The sequence below is a fragment of the Emydura macquarii genome, unplaced genomic scaffold, assembly GCF_026122565.2.
Source record: "Emydura macquarii macquarii isolate MOO-44397 ecotype Brisbane River unplaced genomic scaffold, CSIRO-AGI_Emac_v2 contig_3108, whole genome shotgun sequence".
Classification (NCBI taxonomy): Eukaryota; Metazoa; Chordata; order Testudines; family Chelidae; genus Emydura; species Emydura macquarii.
Window position 1 is genome coordinate 16,625 of NW_027133245.1, and position 27,062 is coordinate 43,686.

Below are 27,062 nucleotides of genomic sequence, written 5' to 3' on the forward strand. Positions count from 1 at the left end.
CACTGAGTATTAGAGGGCCTGATTTCGCATGTACTTTCACTGATTGTACACCAGTGTCACTTCATTGACTTCTGTGGAATTACTCCAGATTTACATCAGTGTGAGAGGAGAATCAGAACCAAATGGTTTCTTCATGGACTGCATTGTTTTCGATGAATAGTCCAGTGTCCTAAACTGTGGTAAGAGATCCTTCTATCTGTAAAGGCAGAAGGAAACCCGGCAGACAGGATGGGTAACACTGTCTTGGGGAACCTGAACTGTTTGTAGTCAAATCAATAAGGCAGAGTATGGGAATTCTTTAACGATGTACAGTGGGTTACTTTATCTAAAGAAATACAGGATATAAATGTGATAAAAGTGAGAAAAGAGGCTGAAACCAGAGGACTTCTTTGATGTCCCAGAGTCTGTTATCAGTGGGAGGCAGATACATAAACACATGGCCATTATTGCTAATTGCAAAATCAGGCTAAATGGCTTGTCTCTGCTGGAATGCTGTCTGTTGAATTTCTGGAGCTGTTGCATATGTTCCTTTAGCTGGTAGTTTGTAAATCTTCATGTTGCCACTATGCCACTCAAGTCCTCCACAATGTATGAAACACATTTTAGTCTGCAACACTGCTTTATATGTTTGTTTCACATGTGGCAAGAGGCAGGAAGGACCAACTCATCTTTCATAAAGAAATATATTTCTTGGCATTCTCTGATCATTCTGTTACAAATTGTAGTTGACATATAGCTAGAAAAATCTGCATGTTTCCCCTTCACAACATCTGCTGTTGTATCCTAGTGGTGTGAGTAGAGGATGACCAGCACCTTGACAAACTGATCACTAGCAGGGCATGCTGTCAACATTTAATTCACATCTTAGTGGCCCATTTGTATAGTCCATATTAAATATATACTGATATTCTTGTCCCTATTGAAAACAACAGCAAAATCTGAGTAGGGACTGCAGGATTAGCCTTTGAAAATATGGACAGTTTGATTACCATAAGTTAAAATGATCTATTACATGTAGACAGAGGGTTATTTGTTGGTTATCCCTTGGACATGGTCTGCTGTCTTATGAAAATTTGCTCTGTATAGCTTAAAAGACCAGAGAACTCCAAATAATCTATTAGTCTTCATGCTGCTTGGGGAAAGAGGTACTGTAGAAACACTACTGCAGTCGTGTGCTCCCTCTTGTGTTTTACTGGAGAGCTTCAGCATGTGTTTTAAATAGAATGTCTCTTGATCAAGGGAATTCTTGTTAAATGAAACAAATGCATTTATTGAACAAATTAAAAAATAGAATCAGTGGGGAAAATAGAACAGTAGCAGATTATGGTACTTTTTATGATAAAAAGTGCTTTTAAATGCACTTTTTCTCTCAGAATCGCTTACATCGTGTTCTAGTAGCAGTTCAAGGGCCTGATCTTGCCATCAATTACATTGACAATTGCAGCCTCACTCACTTTTGTGGAGTTACTCCATACATACAGCAATGTAACTATGGGCTCAGTTCTGCAAGGTGCTGTAGGAATTGTGGGCAGAAGGTCCTCAGCATGACTGGGCCAGAAATGCAGAATTTGGCCCAAAGTGTCCAGATTCTTTCTCTGAGAGAGCTCTGTATACCATGTACAGTATGTACTCCTAAACTGCCAATGGACATAGTTTTAGTTGAGCCAGATCACTACAAATAGCTCATTGCTTTTATAAATCTGTTAACTGACTTTCCTTTTTCCTGGCTTTCTGTTTCAGTTGTCTGCAGTGATGGGTACTTCCCCAAGGACATTCCTGATCCTGGGATGTCTCCTGACAGGTAACATTCCTAAATTCCCAGTGTCTCTTCATTCATTCTCCTTTGTAAACCTGGGTTTAAATCAATGCTCTACAGTAGATGTTTGATAGATTTGTTTTCAGTGTGATCAGCAATTAATGAATGTCATTAAAGCACAGATGATCAGTCAAGCTACTGTAAATTATTTTTTTTCTAACATTAATTACAAGAACAACAGACGGGAATATAGTCCCAGGACTGGGATTAAATCTGTTCATATTTTTATGACTGTTCATCTTTTTTACTAATTATGGACCACAGCCTGGTGCCCATCACCAACCCAATGAGGCAAGGGAGTTCCCTGATGGAGGGGAATGAAATCACTTTGAAGCTACTATTGCAACCTCAGGGCTATAGTAACCCCGCAGCTACTTTTCCCTCTCCATAAGGAAGAGGTTTGGCTGGTGGATCTTTGTCACTGCTGATGCACCAGCCATCCCATGTCTCTCCTACCAGAGTTTCTCCAGAAACACTTGGGAGCAGAGCCCCATGATGTGCAGCAGGGTGCAACTGCCTGGGAGGGGAGGGGGGTGTCCCTACATCCTCTTACTCTCTGCCACAGAGCTGCACTGGCCTTCCGTATCAGCAGAAGAAAACTTGGGGGGGAGGGTGTCAGGCTTTGCCTCAAAGTGCCAAATATAAAAAAGGCCAGTTGTTTTAGATAATGTAGGTAGAGTACTCACAATGGCTTGAGAAACAGAACAGAGACCATGATGGGTCTAGTCCTTGGCTCACTAAATGTGCTTTGTGTTGGTCCCTGGGGTTGTGTGTGGCTTTTCTCACGGTGGGGACTGGGCCAACCCAAGCACAACTTGCCCGAGCCAGAGAATCTGGCCCTGTAAATCCAGATTGCACATTAAATACATTCCAGTTTCAATATCCTGTTCAATGAGTTACAGCTATATTTGATGACTACTCTCTCTCAAATTTTAATTACCCTAAGAGGCTCAAGCCCACTTCTATATCTACACTGCACCCCCTTTTTTCCCCCAACAAAAAACCCAAACCCACACCAGTGAGTTTCAGAGCTTGGGTCTACAGACTTGGGCTTGCAAGGTTCATGCTATGGTGCTAAATGTAGGCATGTAGACATTCTGACTTTTCTGGAGCTCAGTCTCTGAAACCCAGGGAGCAGGGAGGGCTTCAAAACCTGAGCTCCAGCCCAAGCCGGAATGTCTGCATGGCTTTTTTTAGTACCATAGCGTGAGCCCAAGTCCATAGAGCCAAGCTCTGAGAATATGTCTACACTGATGGTGGCAAAGTTGCCGCCATCAGATGGACTTTTCTGGATTGATTGAGCGGTCAGTGAAGACCTGCTCAATCAATCCAGAAATTGATGCAGTAAAACCACCCCCTCAAGTGGCATAGCGCTGCGTCGATGGGAACGCGGTTCCCATCAGCACAGTGCAGTGAAGACACCGCACAGAACGGAAGTATAGAAGTCGATGGGAGTTACGCAACCTACTCTGTGTAGCTTGTTTAACTCTGGTCAACTGCCGCTGAATTGCCAGGTAAGTGTAGACCAGGCCTGAGACTCGCTGCTGCAGGATTGTTTTGGGTGGGGGTTTTGCGCAGTGGAGACACACCCAAAGTTTGGATCCAGGCGTCTGCTGTAGCCCATTGCAGAAATAGAAGCCAGCTGTAAAGTTCACGTAGAAGTGCTGATCTAACACAAAATGCTCCTAAAGTTTGAATCTGGGGTTTTGGTTGAGAGCCATCTCTAATTTCAACTCTGTCTTTCATTTCTTGATGCAAGTAAGACTGAACTAAAGTGACTAGTATTTTGTCTCAGAGTTTCAAAGAGAAATTATTTTGCCCTCTCTAGGGAAATGCTGTGATTGCTTTCAAAAGGGCACATTTATAGTAAAATCAATGTGCCTGGTTTGTCCATAAACATGGCTGATCTGTAGAAAAATTGCTGATCCTTTCTCACATCTATGTGGTGAGAATGTTCTGTTTAGTAATCTGTTACTTTTCCATTTCCTCTCACAGGACCATGGCTAACTTTTTGCCAGGTTCTGTTGCCGACTGTTCTTCCGAACAGAGATGAAATGGTGGTGCAGCTGAATGCCTCTTTTACCTTGAAATGCTCTGGAGACAGCGAAGTGACCTGGCAATACCCAATGGCCGAAGGAAGCCACAGAATAGACATTAGAAATGAAGAGAACAACAGCGGCCTCTTTGTGACTTTGCTGGAAGTGGGAAATGCCTCAACGGCTCATACCGGACTATACACTTGTTACTACAATCATACTCAAGAGGAGGACGGGGAGGTGGAGGGGAAGGATATCTACATCTATGTGCCTGGTGAGTAGGTTATGCTGTTTTATGGCTGAAAGGTTTGTCTGGGTCACTGTGATGAGACAGTTGAGTTGCTGCTGGTGGTACACTTGAAGTAAAGGAATATAAAGGACCCTCTTTAAGTGAAGAACAACCTCTTTATTTGGACTGGGTTGAATCTTCAGATTGATTTTGTTTTGTATGACTTAGTTCTCGTGAAAGGTAATGAACTGACTGCCTTGGACACTGAAGCTTTCTGTCCATAAAGCACAGGTAAAGGCAGGGCTCCACCAGTGGATACCTCAACTCAGATATGGAGACCAGCTCTGCGTGCACATAGTTCAGTCTCTATGCCCATTGGCTTCTTGGCTAAGGCTTCCAGCCAGGGGAACACTAATGCCAACTATTTGGTGGTGACTAGTGTCCTCTGGGACCTGTACCAAGACCAACTAACTTCATGCACATCATTAAATAGTCAATGGATGGCAATGGCTCTTGGTCACTATTGACCTGAATTTGAACTGATAGCTCAGAGGCTATAGATTGCTACTTTCAAGTATCTTAGGTGTGGAAATGTATTAGCTGATAGAAAACATGCATTGCAATGCAGGAGGATGCTCACATATGTATAGGGTGAAGGAATCTAAGGTGATTAGTAAGATGTAGCTGTCTTGGAACACTTGTCACGAGAAAGGTGGAAACAAGAAATGGCACCGAGGGCCAGTCTGGCAAAAGGCAAATAATGTGTTTTCATGCCTCATTTCCCACAAGGTTTCACAATTTTCACAGCGAGACCTGCCTTTGCTGCCCCCAAATTGCCTCTCATGCACAGTGGAAAAAATCTAATTGGACCCAAAGAGATGACCATGGCAAAACCAATGAGGGCAGTGTAGCCTAGTGGATAGAGCACTGGAGTTCCAGGTTTCGTTCCCAGCTCTACCACATACCCTCTTAGTGACCTTGGGCAAGCCGAGTCTCTTTCATGCCTCAGTTTTCCCCATCTGTAAAATGGGATCATGATGCTGACCTCTTTCGTAAAGCACTCTGAATCTACTGAGCTAGGTTTTATATTATTAGTACTATTATTAATAACACCACAACCCAACAGAGATTTCAGGGTGCATCACCCCACCTGGTAACCAGCCCATTCCTTTCAGAAGTGCCCACCTGCACCCCACCACACACACACACATTCTGCGGGGCTGCCATGTCACAGAATGTCCTTCTGTCTGCCAGCTCTCTGAGGTTGGCGTCAAAATCTATTAAAACTATTTGTCATGGCTCCAATAGGAGTCACAGGCTGAGTCATGACTGACTGTCACATGAGTCCATGAGCTCCAAGTTCTTTGAAAAGGAAGAGACTATAACATTTGACATTTGTGGATTTTTGCAGGGATGAGTGGGTGGATGGAGGAGCAAGTGGGTGGATGTGAAGATAAATGGCTTTACAAATTTTGAGAGCCTTTGGAAAGCATTATATAGGACTGCCGGGGCTCTCTTGGGGAACAGAGACAGGACTGCAGGGACACAAAGGACCAGACCAGTAGACTGGCAGTGAGTACTCTGAGCACTAGCCTACGAGGGCAGTACAGTAAAACAAGGGAAAAGAAAAGAAGTTGCAAGTCACTCGTAGAACTTTAACGTGTTTGTGAAGTGGGGGAGAAAAAAAGATGCCTGACACTACAAGAAGATTATGTAAGGGGAAAGAGGCAGTACTAGAGATTTTGTGAAGTGTCCTAAAACTTCGAAGTCTGTTCTGCAATGGCATTTGGGTTTCCACAGAGCGTAACATGTGACTGTTAACATTACTCTGCCATGATTTCCAACTACATTTACCATGACAAACTTGCAGCACTAGCACTTGTTCTTAAGACAGTTATTGAAGCTTTGGTGGAGCCTGGGGGCTTTGTACCTCCATTTCAAGTCAGCTTTAAGCAGCTCAATGCAAAAATGAGTCTGCGGGACAGTGCTATAGCTCACTATTAGCTCAAGGACAAGGAAGATGAAGACAGATATCAGGAGACTCCCTCAAGAAGGTTTTATTTGTATGCCCCTGTGACATAGACTCATAGATTTTAAGATCAGAAGGGATAATTATGATCATCTAGTCTGACCTCCAGCACAACGCAGGCCACAGAATCTCACCTACCACTCCTGTAATAGACCCCTAACCTATGACTGAGTTATTGAAGTCCTCAAATCATGGTTTAAAGATTTCAAGGTACAGAGAATCCACCAGCAAGTGACCAGTGCCCCGAGCTGCAGAGGAAGGTGAAAAACCTAGCAGGGTAGAATCCAGACTGAGTAGCTGTGTCACCCCTGTCCTCTAACCTGGTGTGCCCTTTACAGTGCTTTGCTTCTGTAGCTTCCAGCCTGGATCGCTCACAAACAGCCTATGCAAGTCACTCCCAGCAAGTCACTCCCAGCTACGTCTTTTGAATGTGCTGCAGCCAACCACACCTTGACTCACACCAGCCAGGGTTATGCTGCAGGGTGACCCCAACACACTCCCAGTCTTAGATTTCCCCCCAGAAATGTATGTCTTGTATTGCCCAGCCCTCTCGTAGACAATACAAATTAATATGAAGTCTGTATTTCTTTATTAGAAATAATGTGCACACATATTGTTACCTCAAATGGAATTTCACAGGCACTCAATTTAAGCATACTGGATTAGATAAAACAATAAAAGAAGTTTATTAACTACAGAGAGAGATTTTAAGTGAATACCAGTAATGAAGCATAAAAGTCAGAAATGGTTACAAGAAAAAAATAAGATGCAACTGGTGCCTAACTTAAACTATGTTAAATTCAAAGCAAAGTTTTTCTCACCACATGCTATCAGCGGTCTTACTGACCAAATTTCTTAGGTCAGGACACCTTCTCCAGTTCAATGGCTGCTTCCTGTATCCCTTCTGGTGCAGTGAAGCAATGGACAGAGAGAAGATGGGCTCCTAGGGGTGTTTGTTTCTCCTTTTTATTGTGTCAGACCCCTTCTTGAAAAACATTTCCAACTGAGAGTCTGGAGACAAAAAGGCTATGGAGAAGGATGTTCCCTGCTGCTTTTCCTCACTGGTTTGAGCTTTCTTTGTCTACCTTTCCTGCTTGATGACTTTGTTTATTGCTTAAATGCAAATTAAGTGGATCATATATTTTTTTGTTTGAGACAGACCCCAGACCCATTTGCCAACCTCAGTTTGGAACACGTATTAAGATCACCATGCAGTGGAATCTTATAACTCCACCTATAACGTTGCCATACATATTTTATCAGGAAAATATTGACCAGCAATGGGTTTTCAGAAGATACCTCACAAGGTATACTTTTGTACAAAGATTATTACAAAGTATGTATGGTGTGGACACGGGTACATTCTGTCCTGTCCCCAGACCTGAGTTTATGAGATCTGCAAGACATAGACATCTTGTAGTTTTTTCTGATCACTAAAGAGCCAGCTGCGGCTATTGCAAAAGTAATCTTTTTCACCTAATTTTAGAATTTTCAAGAAAATTTCCATTTCCACCATGAACTCTTTTGTTTGTTTTGTGCAAAGCAATTCTCCCTACAATAATGAGGGCTATGGGTTCAAGCAAATTTCTTTATCAAAACCAGGATATTTTTAGACCTTTACATAAGGCTATATTAGCCATATAAGCGGGGGCCAGGGGGAAACTAGGTGAATTCCTTTTCTGTTTTTAATTACGTTTGGAAAGCAAATGGACTGAGTTGGGTGAATATTAGTTCTACAGTGCTGTGTTTGGATTGTTGTTACAAGGAGTCTGCCAGTGTGTTTATAAATCCCATTTGTTGGAGGGGTTTGTACACCCATTTTTTAAATTGATTATGAACCTTGGCTCACGAGCTCTTATGCTTGCAGCAGTTATTTGTGTATTTAGAAATCGCAGATTATGATCGTTTTCACAGTGGCTGTTTTAAAGTTGGGTATGTTTTGCAATTATATATATATATATATTAGAATGTATTTATTTATTTATTATATATATTAGAATTTGGATTAGAGGGCTATTGGAACTGGGCTGCATTGTGTTGGATTTTTAAAAAAATATTGTGGATTTGTTTGCTTTTTTTTTATGGCAGTGCCACATAATTCTGGAAACCACATGTAGTTATCATAGTTAACGATGCCTAAGTACTAGGGTGATGGACACATTAGAAAAACATAAATACCCACATGTAGCTAGAAATATTTTAGATAAAAATCTAACTAATGTATCCAAAAACCAATCTAATCAATGTCTTTGGTTTCTAATACTTTTTCAGGGAGGGACGGGGAGGAACATTAAATAATTGTTTTTTAACATTGATTACAGGGGCTCTAAGATTACAGTTGAAAAGGAATTAGAATAAAAGAAGAAAGTGATGGGTGACTAATGGGGAGAGGGGGTTCCCTCACCTTGGATTCCTCTCTACAATCAGTCCTCACACACTCCTGTGGCAAGTTCAATATCATGTGCTTTACTTACAACTATACAAGCGCTTATTCCCCAGAATTTAAGGCTTTTACCACCTCTCCAGACACAGGAAGTGAGGGAAGTCAGCTCTTACCTCCCTCAGATCATGGATTTCTTTAGCCCTTCCATCCTTTTCCTGTGTCTCTTTTAACTGTCCTCAGTTGTTAGGATGAATCACTTTGTTAATTGGTTAGTCACCTGGCACTTAATCAATTATCTCATCAATTTGCCCCATGTGGGGACACTTACAAAGTGCACAGAATAGGTTAGGCTACTCATGCTTTATCACAGTGGTTTACACCAGTGAAAGCCAAGACATTTACGCTAAGTAGCCTTATCTTCTTTTAGTGTGTGCCAGTTAATGTAGATCCAAAATACAAATCAAGGCCCCTGAGCTGGAAAATGGGACTTTTAGGTCCAAATTCTACACTAAAGATTTTGCTGGAAATTGTTGTCAGTAGGGTTGCATAAGGCAGAGTTCAGCCTTTCATTTTTATTTTATCCCACAGAAATATGCAACAATTTTCACATCTAAACATTAGTGCTTTGTTGGCTTTTTGCCATTTCATCTCCTTTTGCCTGTGAATAACCCAGTAGGAAAACTCCACCAAATCCCCTAATAACACTTCTCTTTATTCCAAAGGCCTTAAACTTCCCAGGCTGGGACCTACATTTCTGTTTCATAGGATCCTTACTACTCATGGGCTACTGGGATGTCTGATGACCTGTCTCATCAGATGGCAAATGTCTTTATGGTCAGGTTGGATTAGACTCTATATGTGACTTTAACAGAGTTGTGGTTTTACATATGATAAAGGAAATTGCTGGAAAAGTAAAGAAACAAAATATATTCATTTCAATCAAGATGCATAATTATCGTCTGATGTCTCCACTCTTGTACAGTGGATACATTAAAATAATATAATGTAAAAAGCTTCTATTTTTTTTATAGATCCAGATATGCCCTTCGTTCCTCTACTACCAGAGGACCAGTTCATCCTAGTAGAAGATGGTGATTCCACCATTATCCCTTGTCGTACAAGTGACCCTAATGCTCAAGTAGCTTTAATTAACAGTGACTCCGAGATCTTACATGCCTTTTATGACAGCAAACAAGGATTCCTAGGAAATTTTCCTGCAGGCTCATACACGTGCAAAACAACTGTTAAAGGAGTGGAGTTCAAGTCAGATCAGTTTTTCATCTATATTTTGAAAGGTACTCTTTTCTTCATTTTTTAAAGGAGGGTAAAAATATAGAGCCTGATTCTCTTCCTGCTTATGTCATAACTGCGTAAACGAAATTGGAATCTAGCCGTTGAAGTCCACCATGGTTTTTAAACTTAGTGCATTCTCTCTCTTTTTCCCTCAGCTACGTCCCAGCTGCCAGTTGAGATTGAGGCCCATAAAACTGTATATAAAACAGGAGAAACAATTGTTGTAACTTGTGTGGTCTTTGACAACGAGGTGGTTAATTTACAGTGGAATTATCCAGGGAAAGTGGTAAATATCTAATTTTTTTTCTGCATAACTGTAGTTATCAGTTGGTGAGGAATATGTGGATATGAAGGTGTCAACTCTTCACAGTTTGAAGGAGGACAGAGGAAGAGAAAAAACAGAACCATTTATTTTATTTTTAGGTTATCACTATAGAAAATCAGGTGTAGAGTTCATGTTAGTAAGCATGCAGAGCATTAGAGGAAGATGAGGGATGACTGAGAGCACAAGAAGATATCAGAGAATGGGATTGTGGCTATGAGGGAATAAAATTTCTGTGAACTTGTACTTTTGGAAAGCCTGGTGGAACAAAACTGGAATGTTCTGGAAATGTCTCCAATATCTGCTTATAACACTGGTGGTGGAGTGAATCTGTGACTCTAAACATGACTCTCTTCAAGTCGTAGCCTCAGAAAGCCTAAATTTTCTCAGTTACGCTGGTGTAAATAAGGAGTCATTCAGTAAAAGTTAGTGGAGTTACACAAATTAAAACTTGTTGTGAGAGGAGAATCAGTCCCAAATTCTCATAACATTTGTTCTGAAATGACAGTGTTTATTCAGTGAAAGCCATTCATAGTCAGTGTCCACAGTGTGATTGTGCTGCTGTGTAAAAGGCCTGATGATAGCGGGTTATTTTTAAATTGCAGAATAATTGTGACCCAGAATTGCAATGTTCGTTTAAAAAATGTAAGGGCTTGGAAAAAAAATTGCTACTTATTGGAAGGTTTCATTTTATTTTTAGTTTTACATATTCATAACCTCAATCTTCTGCCAATCATTCTAGTTTCACACTATCCCCGACACATTTTTGGTTCCAATCCGTTAAAATGCAGGTGCTGTCTTTCCACTTGAATATTTTTATTCTCAACAGAACCCCTCCCTTGCCACTGAATTATTCTCAAAATTAGAACACACAGAATGTTGTAATGAAGAACTGGCACTATATGGCAGGTAATAGGTATTAAGAATTCACCGCACCTTGTGGGAACTGACCAAAGAATATTCACAATCAAAATCAACCGCTTTACCACCAGAGCCTGAGGGTATGCTCCCTTAGCTTGTTTTAGTGCTAAAATGCTCTTTCAGGCTCTGCAGCTAAGTTTTAGATGGTACTTTACTCTAGGTGTCCAATATATGACGTCTTTAGTCTACTCATCGTTTGGTAGTTGGCACCAAAATTGTGAATTCTCGTGGGCACACCTGCTGTATCCACGGCTGAAGATTTGTCCCTAATTGATTAAGCTGTTCCTCTTGCACATGGAATTTGGACCATATTGCAGTAACTCTTTCATTGCTCTCCTTCAAGTGGTATCCTGATTCTTTAAAACAACATTTATTTCCTGTAGTTGGCTTGTTTAAATAAGACTTTTTTTTCTCTCTCCAAAACACAGAAAGAAAAAGGCGTGATAAAAGTTGATGACATTAAAGTTCCATCCCAGAAGCTGGTTTACACCTTGACCATTCCTGAGGCTTCAGTGACTGATACCGGGGATTATGAATGTACTGCCCGACATGCAACTAAGGAGGTTAAAGAAAATAAGAGAGTAGTCATTACAGTTCATGGTACAGTCCAATTCTAGTGTTCAAAAATTGTTAGCGTGCTGGCAAATACCATGTTTGAAATAAAGTAAGAAGCAATATTGATGTGAATCTTTATCATTTACAGATAAAGGATTCATTCAGCTGGATCCCCAGTTTAGCCCTTTGGAAGCTGTCAATTTACATGAGGTCAAAAATTTTGTAGTTGATGTGCAAGCGTACCCACCTCCAAAAATGTTTTGGCTGAAGGACAATGTGACTCTGACTGAAAATCTTACAGAGATTGTTACTAGCTCAAACAAGATCCATGAGACAAGGTAAAGAAAGGTCTTGTCAACGTGACGATCTGAGTTTCTCTTCCAGAAATCTTATGATTTCATTTAATCAAATCTATTACTAGAATTCAGTGAGAAGAAATCAAGACGTTATATAAAACCTCATCGTCCTTGCCTTTCTATAGCCTTTGATCATCCTCTCCTCTCTGACATTCTGTCCTCCCTTGACTTCCATGTCATTGTCCCCTCTTGATTGTCTTCCTGCCTTTCCTATTGTTCCTTAAGAGTCTCTTTTGGGGGCATTACATTCCCACTCCTCCTCTTTATTGGAGTCTGTCATGACTCTTTCTTTGCATACATCTCCTTCTCCTTTGTATCCTACACTTGGGTATCCTCACCCTCTTACACAGTTTTAACTATCACCTCTCAGGTGGCAATTCTCAAATATAATTTTATCCTTGAACATGCCTACTGTGGGTCACTCTCATCTCTCTCACTGTGTCATCTCTGATATTTCATCTTGAATGGCTTACAGTCAAATCAAGCTTATCAAAGCCAAAACCCAACCTCATAATTTTTCCTTCACACTTTGTGCCCTTCATTCATTTTCCATTGCTGTTGACAACATTATCATTTTTCCTGTCACCCAGATATGTAACCTGGGCAGCATCTTTGATTCCTTCTTCCTCTTTCCTGCTACAGTCTACTGCTGCTTCCTCCACAACATTCATAGATTCAAAGGCCAGAAGGGCCCATTGTGATTACCCGGTCTCACTTCCTGTATAACACAAGCCATAAAACTTCCCCAAAACAATTCCTAGAGGAGATCTTTTAGAAAAACATACAATCTTGATTAAAAATTATAAGTTATAGAGAATCCACCATGACACTTAGTAAATTGTTCCAGTGGCTAATTACTCTCACCGTTGAAAATATACTCCTTAATTCCAGTCTGAATTTGCCTAGCTTCAACTTCTAACCATTGAAAAATGTTATACCTTTCTCTGCTAGACTGAAGAGTCCATTATTAAATATTTATTCCACAGGTAGATATTTATAACCCATAATAAAGTCACCCTTTAACTTTCTCGTTGTTAAGCTAAATAGATTGAGGTCTTTGGGTCTATCACTATAAGGTGTGTTTTATAATCTTTTAATCATTCTTGAGGCTTTTCTCTGAACCCCCTGCAATTTATTAACATCCCTGTTGAATTGAAGGTACCAGAACTAGACAATTTATCCAGCAGCAGTTACATCAGTGCCAAATATATAAAAAAAAACCCTCCCTCATTTTTCATCCTATCAGCTAATTCACTTGTCCAAGCTGTAATCATCTGCCACCTTGACTACTGCAACCTCCTCCAATCTTGCTACAATCCTGTCTTCTGGATACTAATTTGACCCTCTCCAGTCTTTCCCAAAATGCTGATGGGCAAGAGATTTATTTTGGGAGCATTTTGATCATATCAATGCCCTTGCCAGATCCCTGCAGGGTATAATAATGCTTGCTTACTTCTCAGAGCTGTTGTGAGAATTAATTAATGTTTGAACAGCATTTTGCAAGGAAGGGAACTATAGAAATGCAAAGTATCACTGCGTTATAGCCGCCGTATACCTACATTAAATATATACCGTATTTCCCCATGTATAAGACGCACCTTTTTTTCGAAAAATTTGGGGTCTAAAAACTGGGTGCGTTTTATACAGTGGTTTTAGATTTTTTTACCGTAATACATTTTTTTTCAAATTTCGGTCCCCAAAATTAAGGTGCGTCTTATACATGGGAGCATCTTATACATGGGGAAATACGGTAGATTTTCTACTAAAAATCGCTGGATTTTTTTAATGATTTGGATTAATTTATTCTGATGTTTTGTAATACAATGTGTACAAAATCTCTTGTTTCTATAGGTTCCAAAGTATATTAAAACTAATTCGGGCCAAGGAGGAAGACAGTGGAGATTATACTTTGGTTGCTGAAAATGAAGACGAGACTAAAAGATATACTTTCTCATTGCTAATACAAGGTAAGCATATAACGAATCCTGCTGGATTGGGCAAAGGTGGCAGTAGACAGCAAAGACTTAGCTCCATTTAAACACAGGGTATCCTACTGACCTCCAAGTATACTAGACTGAAAGACCTGGAAGCCAGGAATGGCTGTGTTCTAATCCTGACTTTGACTTCTTCAGTGACCTTGTGCAAGTAGTTTTTATTTCCCTGCCTGAGTTACTCCATCTACAAAATGGGGAGGACATTTATTAAGCTACTTCACAAGGGATTGCTTTGAAGATGAAGAATGCTAAATGTTATGATTTCAGCAGCAAATCAGTTTGGCTGCTTCCTCTGCAATGTCGCTTATTAGCACCATGCTAGCTGATAGGCTGGAGCTGGAGTGTTGTTTTCCAAGAATAGTTCCCATCGGGTATGTAAATTGTACTGACTGGTAAGATCCTAGGAACAACAGTTCACCTTTTGCCCCTCAGCACTTATAGAATCATAGAATCATAGAATATTAGAGTTGGAAGGGACCTCAGGAGGTCATCTAGTCCAACCCCCTGCTCAAAGCAGGACTAACCTCAGCTATCTCATCCCAGCCAGGGCTTTGTCAAGCCTCAGCTTAAAAACCTCTAAGGATGGAGTTTCCACCACCTCCCTAGGTAACCCATTCCAGTGCTTCACCACCCTCCTAGTGAAAAACTTTTTCCTAATGTCCAACCTAGACCTCCCGCCCTGCAACTTGAGACTGTTGCTCCTTGTTCTATCATCTGCCACCACCGAGAACAGCCTAGCCCCATCCTCCCTGGAACCCCCTTTCAGGTAGTTAAAGGCCGCTATCAAATCCCCCTCATTCTTCTCTTTTGCAGACTAAACAAGCCCAGTTCCCTCAGCCTCTCCTCATAAGTCCTGTGCTCCAGCCCCCTAATCATTTTTGTTGCCCTCCGCTGGACTCTCTCCAACTTGTCCACATCCTTTTTGTAGTGGGGGGCCCAAAACTGGACACAATATTCTAAATGCGGCCTCACCAATGCTGAATAGAGGGGAATAATCACTTCCCGTGACCTGCTGGCAATGCCCTTCCTAATGCAGCCCAATATGCCATTAGCCTTCTTGACAACCAGGGCACACTGCTGACTCATATCCAGCTTTTTATCCACTGTTACCCCCAGGTCCTTTTCTGCAGAGCTGCTGCCCAGCTCGTCGGTCCCCAGTCTATAGCTGTGCATGGGATTCTTCCTTCCTAAGTGGAGGACTCTGCACTTTTCTTTGTTGTACCTCATTAGATTTCTTTTGGCCCAATCCTCCAGTTTGTTTAGGTCACTCTGTATCCTATCCCTGCCTTGCAGGGTATCTACCACTCCCCCCAGCTTAGTGTCATCTGTTTATCATCCTCTGAAGAAGAAGCAAATTGTGGGAACAATATTTCCAGTACTGCCAATCACAAAAGTTCAAAAATAATTAATCAGATGCCCCAGAATCATGAGTTTTACTGTGGTTTCTTTGGTCTGTCTTTTGATTTTTGAACTCTCCCTTTGCCCCAGTATGTGTGTGACAGTTACAGTGTCACCAACTCTCTCAAATTTATAAAGTGAGGTGATTTTGGTCCCTGCTGCAGAAGTTCTTGCTGGCTGCCTGGTACTGTAGAGCTTCCAGCTTCTCCCCAGATCCCAAAATTTACGTCAGCGGCACATCTGCCCATCCCCTAGTTCAGCAATTAATTACCTTCCAGCCACCACATCAGTTCTGCCCCTTCCCCAGCTCTCACATCAGCTCCCACGTCAATTCTGCCTCCCTCACCTCAACTCCTGCCTTTCTCCCAGCCTCACCTCTGCTCCAACACGCACACGTTCCCCTGTCCAGGCCAGGTGTTGCAGGGATGGCAAGGGCTGGAGGGGGAAGAACAGAGTAGCCTGACCCATTTTTCACAAGGAGGGGAGGGAGAAAGGTGTACAGCCACCCTGAGGTGCTGGGTGCTTTCTGTGCCCTCCTCCTGTGCAAATGGGATCAGCTTCTCCCTCTCTTCCCTCTCCTACCCGAAAAGTCTTCTTGGCTGATGAGGGGAGGCGAAAGAGCTTTGGCTGCCTCCTGCAGGTGCTCCCCTGTTACCAATAAATAACAGTGATGGCGGTATTGCTAACTAGCTGAGTTCTGGGCGGTGGCTGGGAGGGGGATCCTCTGGTTTTTCTCTATATTTTTCATCTTTATTCTCCCTGTGCTCTCAAATGAGGCTGAGTAGGGAAGGATAAGGCTCCCTCTGCATCCAGTCAGAGACATCTAAATTGCCACCCAGCTAGTGTGTCTCAGGAACAACCTGAGGCTCTCTTGCTCTGTCTGTACCCCAGGACTGAGCATTCTCCTGCCACAGCGCCCCCTTTCTGCGTGTTGTAGCCTGGCCCCTGTTCTCCCTGACAGGATATGAGTAACTTTCATCAGCGTCAACCTGAGTTACTCATATCCTTCAGGAAACAATCAGGCCCTGGAGAGCAAGCAAAGATCTTAGGACCCAGACTTGGATTCCCTGAGGTGCAGGGCAATGTGCTGTTACTAGGCTGCTGCCCAGCCAAGTGACAGCAATTTTAAACATCATGTCCTGTTCCATTTGTAATTCTACCCCAAATAAAGGGAGGAGGGAAAATTCTAACATGCTCTTTCCAATTCACTTCTAGTTCCAGCTTTAATTCTTGACCTGGTGGATGATCATCACGGCTCTGGAGGGGGACAGACGGTACGATGCGTGGCAGAAGGGACGCCTTTCCCTGATGTGGAATGGCTGATTTGCAAGGACATTAAAAAGTAAGAAAAACAGATGTGCTTTTATCTTAAAACGTGAACGGTTTTCCTTGACCAACTTAATTTAAGCTCGTGACACCCATTCCTTATCAGCCCTCTGTAAACTGTGATTCCGGTTTGTCTTTCCAAAGTGACAAGTTGTTTATGCTTAATCAGCATATAGACGGGGTGCTTAATAACATTCCTATTGGTTCCGTCCTATAGAACACAGATGCTGTATCTATTTAGCAAGTTTCTCTAAGATGAGGTATCTAATTAGTGATGAATAAACCTCAGGGAAGTTCAGATAAGCATAAAAAAGTCAGATGCTTATCCACATACCTTTTGAGGTTTTCCTGCCATCTGCTGGACAGACCAACCTATCCCATTCCTCTTTCACACTCCCCCGTATGCTCCTCTTCCTGCAACTGATCCCACCACAGATAATATTTTTTTTTACATTCAAAGTGCTTTAGAAATGTGAACTAATTAATCCCCTCATATTTTCTGATTTAGTTCCAGGGTCACCCCCTTTCTCCTTCTTCTGGAGACAGTCACACAGGGAGACAACAACCCTGATGGGGCTCACCAGTCCTAGTCACCTCATAGATGCTTTCTGTTGTCATTATACTGAAATTTCACACTACTGTATGGGATTTCCTTCTCTTTTCTATCCCAAAGAGATTTGTGCAGCACTGGGGCTTCAGAGGCAAGCCATAAATTCTGGGCTGTAATGCGAAAGCCCCCAGAGCAATGCAAAGTTTCAATTAAGCAGCAGTGGGCTGCCATGCCTGCTGGGCTCCATTCCTGGAGCTTCAAAGGTGGTGGTGCTGGTAGGGATCAGAACCTCATTGGCTCTAGGAGGAAGGGAGCCAGAGGATTGTTAGGAAGTGGGTACTTACTTACCTAAACATTTTTGGCCCTTCAAATAATTCTTGTCAGAGAAAGGGATCCTCATTTTGTTTACACCTGCTCATCCATACCTACATCTGATGTCTATATTTATGGTTATTCTTCTCTGTAGATGCAGTAATGATACCTCATGGATGCTTCTGACTAACAACATCTCAGATATACGCATGGAGGCTCACCGGGTTGATAAGGACCTGGTGGAAAGCCAGGTGACCTTCCAAAAGGTAGAAGAAACCCTGGCAGTTCGGTGCATGGCGAAGAACACTCTTGGTGCTGTTACCCGGGAACTGAAGCTTGTGGCCCCTAGTGAGTTAACTTTGTTACTCCTGAGAGATCTGAATAGCATTTCAAACTCCCCCTCAAATAAACCAATCAAATCAGCTAATTATGTAGTGTGAATGTCTAATAGGTTAAAAAAACAAACAAACCTGCTCTTTGAGATGAAAAGAGATTTGGCAGATCTTCCCCAAACATTTAAGCATGAGCCATTCTTCAGGGCTTAATCCTGGATCCACCTTTCTCATACTATGTGGTTCCATGATCCATCTTTTCATTTTAGTTCGTAATGGCCATGGAAGCCTCTTCTAGGGAACCAGTGGTGTTGTTCCTTAAATAGGAAAGCAGGGTTACTATAGGCAGTGAATGATTAAATGCCCCCTGCCTCTGGAGGTTGCACTTGTCACACTTGCAGTGCATATGAACTTTGCTGGCAAATGAGGGACTCTTACTGTCCCCCACAAACTTGGGTCTCTGTCACATCCCTCCACATTCAGGTGGCAAATCTAAACTGTGGTCTTTTCTTTTACTACAGCATTGCGATCGGAATTAACGGTGGCTGCGGCAGTCCTCGTGTTATTAGTGATTGTGATTATTTCACTGATTGTCCTGGTCATCATATGGAAACAGGTAATTTTAAAAAAATGTCATTTTTATACTGAATTCAGTTAGGGATCTGACCGATTCTTAAATCAGGCATGAGCCTGACAATTTATGTTTCATTTGTTGTTCATGGCAGAAACCACGGTATGAGATAAGATGGCGAGTCATTGAGTCTATCAGCCCTGATGGCCATGAGTACATTTATGTGGACCCAATGCAACTTCCCTATGATTCAAGATGGGAGTTTCCTAGAGATGGATTAGTACTTGGTAAGTACTTTGAGGTCCTCTTTTTTTTTTTTTTTTTTTTTTTGTAGAGATAAAATGTTGATTGAATGCATGTGGGGAATCAGCGTTCTTGACCTGAAATCACTGGATGAGCTCTATGAAGAGCCAAACTGTTGCAGATAAAGTTTGTTTATATAGAAAGAACTTTCTGTATTGTGGAGGGAATGATCAGACCCATGCCAATTCTATGCTTTCCAGTATTAATAAGATTCTTAACCTGGAATATAAGTAACACCATAAAAGTCTTGCAAATCATCTAGAAATCAGAATACCCTGGCAAGCGTATTAGTACCACTGTTCTGTATTGGAAAGAATATCAGACATGCGTAAGTGTGCTTTATCATATTATCCTCTAGTGTCAGGATCATAGAGCATATAAACCCTAATACGATTAAAGTTCATGGAGATTTTCCTTTAGTGGCATTGGTAGGAGCTTTGGATTTGGGAACAAAGTCTAAGAACAGCTGTGAATCTCTGGCAATACAGTCCAGAGCTCCATACACTAGAGTCTCCTATATCCTCTTCCACCCTGCTTCCACACTGTCTCACGCACAGAGTGCCTTCCCCAGAATGGTTAGCAGGACCATCAGCCTATCCTCCCTTCTCTAAATTCCCGTCTTTTTTTGATTCACTTCTGTTGAGATGCCCACAAGAAGTGAGTCAGTAATGACATTTTTATTTTATAAGACATTTATTAATTACATCTACTTCCAATGTAAGCTGGAAGTATTTATGCAGTTTTATTAAAAGTAGTTTTAAAATAATTAATTCATGTTGTGAAATGCCATTGCCAAGTAACTACATTGTGACCCATCCATGCCTAGGGCAGCCACCTGAAAATGCCAAGGTCAGGGCAGGCTGCAAAAGGAGAGCAGATTCTCCCAGCACTGGTGGGTGACACTGAAGTCAGACTTCCCAACCAGCCACAAACAGTGCTTCTGATTCCCCACATTGGTTATCAAGAAGTCAAAATAAAAATATACACAGCCCCCTTTACTGCATTCCAGTCTCTGGCTCCCAATCTGCTTCTAGGTCCAGTAAAGAGACCAGTTATTTACAACTCTGTGCTCTTTACCAAAAAGGTTTCTCCTGTCCCTAAAGGGTCAGCCACAGTACCAGATGAATATAAGTTTAGATCTTACCCAAAATACCACGCTGCCATTTAGTAAATAAAACTAAAGGTTTATTATAAAAAGAAAGAAACAAGCTATAAAAGAAATGTTAAAGGATTAAAGCAATCAGATACATACAATTGATTTGAAAGTCCATATATATCAGGTTTCTAATAGAATTGTGGAGTTTGCAGGCTTGTATAGTCCCTCTGGTATACATCCAGTACCAGGATGGGTCTCAGTTCTTTTGTTTCACAGCTTCAGTTTAGTTGTAGATGAGTTGATCCAGAGGTAGGCAAAGACTGAAGACAAAATGGATGTGGTGCAGCTTTCTTTTATGTCCTTTGGCCTTTGCCATGCTGCTTGTGGAAATTTACAGGAATAAGATGGAGTCCAGGGTCACATGAGTGACTGGTGACTCATTATGTATATCCCTGGCTTCTCCCCCGGGGCCACTTGTACCTGTGAATTTCTTAATGGGCCATTAAGCAGCCTAGTGCTGCAGCCATCCTCTCTAGGGTGTCGCTCAGACACAGCACAATTTGAAATACAGATATATCAAACATATCCATAACTTCCATTACACATATAACACATCAGCATAAACATCATCATCTTACTTAGCACATTATAGGCTTTCTAACGGTACCTGACATGGCATATCTCACATGAATTGTTATGATTTTGACATAGTGATGTTAAAAATATAATAAATGCCCCCCTCCCCCCAATCAAGCCAGCGTGACACATGTAATCTTATTTCTGTGAGCACCGCCTTTCTTCTTTCCACTCCTGCTGTACTGTTTTGTTGTCTTTTTGTCATGTCTCATGTGGAATTAAATTATAAGATATTCAGGACATGCCTTTCATACCATTATAGATGACCTGTAAATTCCCAGCACAATTATGGGAACTGTGATATAATAAATAATTGTCGACATCCCTGCCTGCCTGCCTCTCTTTCTCGTATCTATCTATAGCATTTCTAACATCCCCATTATGGAGGTATCTGTGCACCAAATAGTACACAAAAGACAAGTGAAGAAAACCATGGAAGTGATTTTTAATTGATACATTTTTAAAAAAACCCTCGTGTTCACTTTATGCACCTCAATTTCTTGTTGTCCAAGTCGATATAATCAGAAGCAGTTCTTGTCACAGAGAGGATTTCTGTTGATTCGCAAATGACTGTATTACAAGGAATTTCTGATTCAGAAATAAATTCACTGAATTACATTTGCTCTGATAACCAGAGACCAAACCATGGTGGATGTATAAAGGAATTATTTGATTACGTCCCTGGCTTTAATTAAGTGTGTAAAAAGATAGTTGGAATTGGATTGTTAACACAGTCCACCACAGTAATTTTTGTCTCTCTTTGACTCATCAGCATCAGTTTACTTCAGTGCATTCTTGTTTACAAGTAAATTCAGGAAGGTTAACTTTATAAAACAACACAATGTTTTTATAGCAATTAGGATTGCGCAAGTATTTTTCTTGACATACTGAATATACATTCATTGTATATACCTTTCTTAGTGGCCAGTTTCATCATATTCTGCCCTCGTTTGTAACAGTGAACGGGATTGACTTTACTGGTATGATATAATTTTTTCCCTCAAATTGGATTTCTGCTATTCTATCAATTAGCTAACATTGCAGTAAAGTAACTTTCCAACTTATTGAGGATCTTGAGGGGTATCCAAACCCTTTAGGAAAATCAGGCTTAACTCGTGTTGTTCTTTTAATGGGTAAACATCCTCATCTAGCTGTTTTCTTCTACCTGCTTTACAGGCTTGTGGTATCTGGAGTGCAATACCAATAACAATACTCAGCTTTAGGTAACTGGAGTTTCAGTTGACTGGAATGCAATAAATTCAGATCACACTGATAATTTTGCTTTGTTCTTGTTCCCCCAATGTATTACAGTGACAGACTGAGAGTAGCCTAAGGCTGACTCACCACAGTAAACTTTGGAAACATCCCCACCTAGGATAAATTGATGAAGTAATAGTTTAAGTACTAAGTGATTACTAATTAGCTGGGCGATTCAGCTCAGCTGGAAACCATTACAAGCGAGAGGCAGGAAGAGACCAGGGTGGAAGACTGGAGGCCAAAGAAGCCCAAGATTTCAGAGAGATGAGAGCTCTCTCCTGCCTTGTGCCTCGGTAGACTTGGGGAACAGCCATTTTTAGAGCATATTGTAAATAAAGCACTTGGTTTTGAGTTTGCCACTGGTGTGTGTGAAGACTGTTTGCCGTAAGAATTATATTGCAATGACTTGATTAATGTTTTTGAACACCACTACCCTCTGCTGGCTCTAATCAGAATGTCCCCACTGTGTGTAATAGGCCCTCCACTGCTAATAGTTAATGGACATTCTTCTTTCCTTGAAGTGGTAAGGAATAATGCTTTTAGAGTACCAGGATTTGAGTTCTCGACCTACCGTTGCTGTGAATTTCTGAATGGCCATAGTGTGTGGCCCATGATCTCCTAGATTGCCACAGATTTGCCACAATATTCTTATTAAAAATCCAGTGCTACTCTGACTGATAAAGCCAGACAGACACATTATTTGTGGCTTCACTCTCATTCCCAGACTACCAACAATATTTAAAAACCAACCTAATGACCCAGTTATGTAGCTGCTTCATGCATTAAACTCCATTGAAATCAATGACTCCAAATTCTCTGAATAGCTCAAAAGACTGAATGTGGCTTACAGAGTCTATCAGTTCTTAGGCACTAGTATAGACTAGCACCCCAGGCCAATGACTGAGGGTGTTGCCATTTGGAGGCTGGATTTGAAATGAGTTAATTGTCACAATCTAAATTTAAGTGACTAGGTCTCCTTTTCACAGGTCTACATCTGGGGCAGCTCTACTGATTTCAGTAATTTACCAGATTTACACTTGTGCCCCTGAGAGCAGAATTTGGCCTATAGTTGCCCCAGAATGGCACCTCACTTTTGCAGTCTTGGCAGAGAAGCCAAGGAGCGAATGGGGATGGAGACTGCAATAAGGCACTTTCTCATCCCTGAGTATGGCCCTTTTGATCAGTAGGAAGAAACTTGTTATCACTGCTGTCCATGTAGAGAAATAGAAGAGTTCACTCTCCAGGGCTGGCAATTTGGCACCTTTATAGTAAAAATAAAAGAAAATGTATAGTCTAATTTGGGGCTGTCAATCAAGGTCTCTATAGCAACATCAGAAGGAGCTTTGCTCTGTGGCAGATGCAACATCTAACTCCGAACAGTTAACTCCCACCTGCTTCCAAAATTCAAGTGTAAAACACATGGGGAGCAGGACTGTAAAAATAAATGTGACAAGAGGGATTAAAAGAGGAAATCAGTCACTGACATTCAGGAAGTGCTCCGACCCTTCTCCACAAGCTCCCAGATTTAGCTGAGATTCCAGTGAGGGGGAAGTACTTCTCATGTTCAGTTTACAATATGATTTGGGGCAGAACTGCCATGTACAGATGACAAGATCAAGCAGCATCTGCAAAGACCAACATGTTTTAAAGGGCTGCATCCTGCCATGTGGTTCACAGATCTGCAATCTGAAAATGTTCCATGGCTAAATTTCACACTCAGGATGGTAGACATTTAGTAGGAAGCTTCTCACTGGTAAGAGGAACTATTGGCACACAAGAATCTGAGAGAAAAAATTCTCATATTGTTTTGTTACCAAGTTGTGAGAGATCTTCGGAAGGACTGTAGTTAGACCAGCACTGACCATTTTTTAAAACCCCATCTTTCCAGTCTATTGTGGTGATACCTACATAATGAATTTTTTTGGCTGAAATTTTCATGTAGGAGTTGGTCTATTAATTACATGTAGGCTGTGTATTGTGGTTAAGATAAACAGTAGCATCTCCAGAAGCATCATCTTCAGAAGTGCAGGAGCAGGCAGGTGCAATGTATGGTAGATATGTGTAAATCACATGAACATTAAAAGATACAATGTTGTATTTCTTGATAAGAATGGATTTCTTTTTTCTTTTTTTGTACTGGTAGTAAAAAATAATGTGCATCAAGAATTTGATCACATACTGACATCCAGATTTATGTTCCGTTTTGTTCACTGAACTGACATTACCTTAATGCACTCACCCTTGCTTTTGCATATGAAATCCATGGAATTTACAAATTAGCATATTTTTGAATGTTGCATATTTCATTAAAAATCTGCTTCAAGCCTTCATATCAGTTCCATACACAATTCTTCCGCATGCTGAATCCACAACAGAAGACAGGATGTGATAATTCACAATTTTTGTCTGAAATGATTTGTGGACAGAATAACGTGGGTTAAACATGGAGTATTTTAATATAGCACTTGGAAATTGCAATAAAATCTATTCCTGCATATGAAACACATTTGTATATTAAAATTCAGAAGACTTTTCCCTCATGTGTAATCAACATGTATTTTAACTTCTCTCAGACTGTTGATAGTCCCTGCTTTTGTATTCTTAGATTTGATGGTGGTACCATCTTAGTTTATCTTATTATTAGAGTGTGGACACAAGTCTAAAGCATTCTGCTGAATTATCCTTTGGACTGATAGTTTTTTATGAAATTATATCCAATGACAGTAATGGAATCAAACTAAACATGAAGGGTTAAATTCAGTGTAGGGGTAAGCAGGCACAAGTCAACTGAATCCAGTTATGGCTGAATTTGGAACAGAGAATTTAGATCAGACATTAGGAAATCAGTATTCTATAATTAAGTGTTCAGCCAAAGGATTAGAGTAATGGACAAGCCTGAATGAAACAGGGAGTTTTCAGTGATGTCACCTCCTGCCCTACAAAATGATTAAATTATGTGCTCTTGTCCTCTTGCTTATTTAGTTTAGGAATATTATAAAATTCAAGCAGTTCTTTTTCATTTATTTTTCTTTTCTGCTTCACTGATTTTTATTGGCGGTGGTGGTGGTGGTAGTGGTAGTAGTAATAATAATAATAGTCTTGGATGAACAAGTATGCTTCACTCTGCATAAATAGCAACACATACCAGAAGCATTACATAAAGAACAATGGCAACAGAAAAGAGATAAGCCATCATGCAACTGTTCGTTGAGTAACAAACTCTATTGTCTCCAGGTCGAATCCTTGGTTCTGGTGCATTTGGGAAAGTAGTTGAAGGAACTGCATATGGATTAAGTCGCTCTCAGCCAGTGATGAAGGTAGCTGTGAAAATGTTAAAACGTAAGTGATCCTCATAGCATCGGTATCCAAGCCAGGTCGTTCAAGCTGATGCAGGGTTATTAGCATTGTTTTAATTTGTATCAATAATTTCTCCCTACATTTGCAGTGTTGAAAGTGAACCATAGAGCTGCCTGATTTTGAGATTTATTTTTTTTTGGATAGCTCAAGGGTATTTGTGATTTAAAAAAAAAAAAATTCTCCAGGCTTCTAAAGATAGTAGAAGGTAATATCTTAATTGCATTGTCTTAGGCATCATGATAACTCAGGAAGTTTGAGAGGGGTAGCCATGTTAGTCCGTATACAGCAAAAACAATGAGAGTCCTGTAGAGGACTCTCATTGTTTTCAGGAAGTTTGGAAAAGGATAAATGATCATCAACTTTTTGAACAGATTAAAATGATACCATGGTGCATTTTAGTAGAATCAGTCAGATTCTCAGCTAGTGTAGATCACTGGAGTGACAATGAAACTAAATCAGTTTATGCTAGCTGAGGATCTGACCCAATGACTTTAAAAGAAATTTCAAGTTAATGTCTTCAGCATCAATGTGGTAATATTAATCCAGCACACAGGAAAGAGTTACATTAGTGATAAAAAGAGTTATAAACTTTTTTGGAATCTATATCTCTATTTCTGTAAGTATTCCTCATAGTGGTGCTCTGACATGATCACGGTGGTCTGGTGGTTAGCTCTTGCATATATAAATGTTACAAGCTGAATTGGTTGGTGCAAGATTGGAAGGGCTGGACAGAAGGATCATGGCCCCCAATCTTGGGGCTGTCAGACTGTACCTGCATAAAGTAGGGCAGTCCTGGGACAACTCTACTTTATTCCAGCTACCATGGGCCCCAAGGGCCATTCCAGCCAGCAGATGCTGTCAGGGAGTAGGGATGCTCAGCCATGTCTCCTTTCCCCAGCCATACTTCTTTGGCTGAAGTGAGAGTTATACCAGGAGGGGGCTTCTAAAGAGGCTCTGTGCCACTTGGAGGTTCACCCACCCATGGATGAATCTCCAAAGGGACAGCTAAACTGGGCTTATGACTGTTTTGTATCACAGAGAGTGGCAAATAGATTGAGCCCATTAGTGAATTGGTTCAAGTGAGTCCTTTATTAGTGACTAGTAATACCCATGAGACCTTCAGAAATGCCATCACCAAATAAAGTGCAAAGCCAACCTCAAGAGGTCTCTTGGTAAATGTTTAAACCAGTCAAGCAATATATCGTATTAATTATTTTGTATTGAATAAGTGATATTAATATATTCAAGAACAAGGATAATTTACCCTTAACTGGGCTGTTTATTTTTCCAATAGCCACAGCTAGATCCAGTGAAAAACAGGCACTAATGTCTGAACTGAAGATAATGACACATCTTGGGCCCCATTTGAACATTGTGAATCTCTTAGGAGCTTGTACCAAATCAGGTAAGTTTGTCTAACACAAAATCAACGTTTGCTAAGGAACTAAAATTTAGCACTGAACATAGTCTATCTATTGAGAAAGTGCTTTTTAAAATAAATGTGAGTAAATGGATGCATAAAACTGCCTATACATACTAGTAGTTATACTCACAGGTCAGCAGACAGACATAATCTTTAACATTTTGTACCCTGAATATTTGGTTTTCCATTATCTTTGCATTGATATATATTTTTTATCATCAATATATTATTTTGCCTTTTTTCATTAGGTCCAATTTACATCATTACTGAATATTGCTTTTATGGGGATTTGGTAAACTATCTGCATAAAAATAGGGATAATTTCCTGAGCCGACATCCAGAAAAGCCAAAGAAGGAGTTGGACATTTTTGGGATGAACCCAGCTGATGAAAGCACAAGAAGGTGGGAAAGGACAAAAAGGATTATAACTTGCCAATTAAGGGCAACGCAAATCTTCATTTAGGCAAATAGCCCCGTTGACTTGTCTATATGAGTTTTCTTGGCAGGACTGGGCCCTATGAAAATTGTCTGAATGAATGGAGTACTTCGATCAACTGTAAAATGTAA

At 40.8% G+C, this 27,062-nt stretch overlaps 1 protein-coding gene across 1 annotated transcript in view; it reads left to right on the top strand.

The window, feature by feature from the left end:
- Positions 1–27,062, top strand: part of PDGFRA (platelet derived growth factor receptor alpha) — a 46,981-nt gene that overhangs the window by 7,335 nt on the left and 12,584 nt on the right. The window contains exons 2-15 of the mRNA XM_067530649.1: positions 1,741–1,801; positions 3,812–4,126; positions 9,525–9,788; positions 9,942–10,072; positions 11,458–11,629; positions 11,733–11,922; positions 13,792–13,907; positions 16,548–16,674; positions 17,675–17,868; positions 18,374–18,468; positions 18,578–18,710; positions 24,950–25,054; positions 26,367–26,477; positions 26,744–26,897. Coding sequence (XP_067386750.1) covers positions 1,753–1,801; positions 3,812–4,126; positions 9,525–9,788; positions 9,942–10,072; positions 11,458–11,629; positions 11,733–11,922; positions 13,792–13,907; positions 16,548–16,674; positions 17,675–17,868; positions 18,374–18,468; positions 18,578–18,710; positions 24,950–25,054; positions 26,367–26,477; positions 26,744–26,897 — 2,156 coding nt within the window. The 5' untranslated portion in view covers positions 1,741–1,752. The remainder of the gene's footprint in view (positions 1–1,740; positions 1,802–3,811; positions 4,127–9,524; positions 9,789–9,941; positions 10,073–11,457; positions 11,630–11,732; positions 11,923–13,791; positions 13,908–16,547; positions 16,675–17,674; positions 17,869–18,373; positions 18,469–18,577; positions 18,711–24,949; positions 25,055–26,366; positions 26,478–26,743; positions 26,898–27,062) is intronic.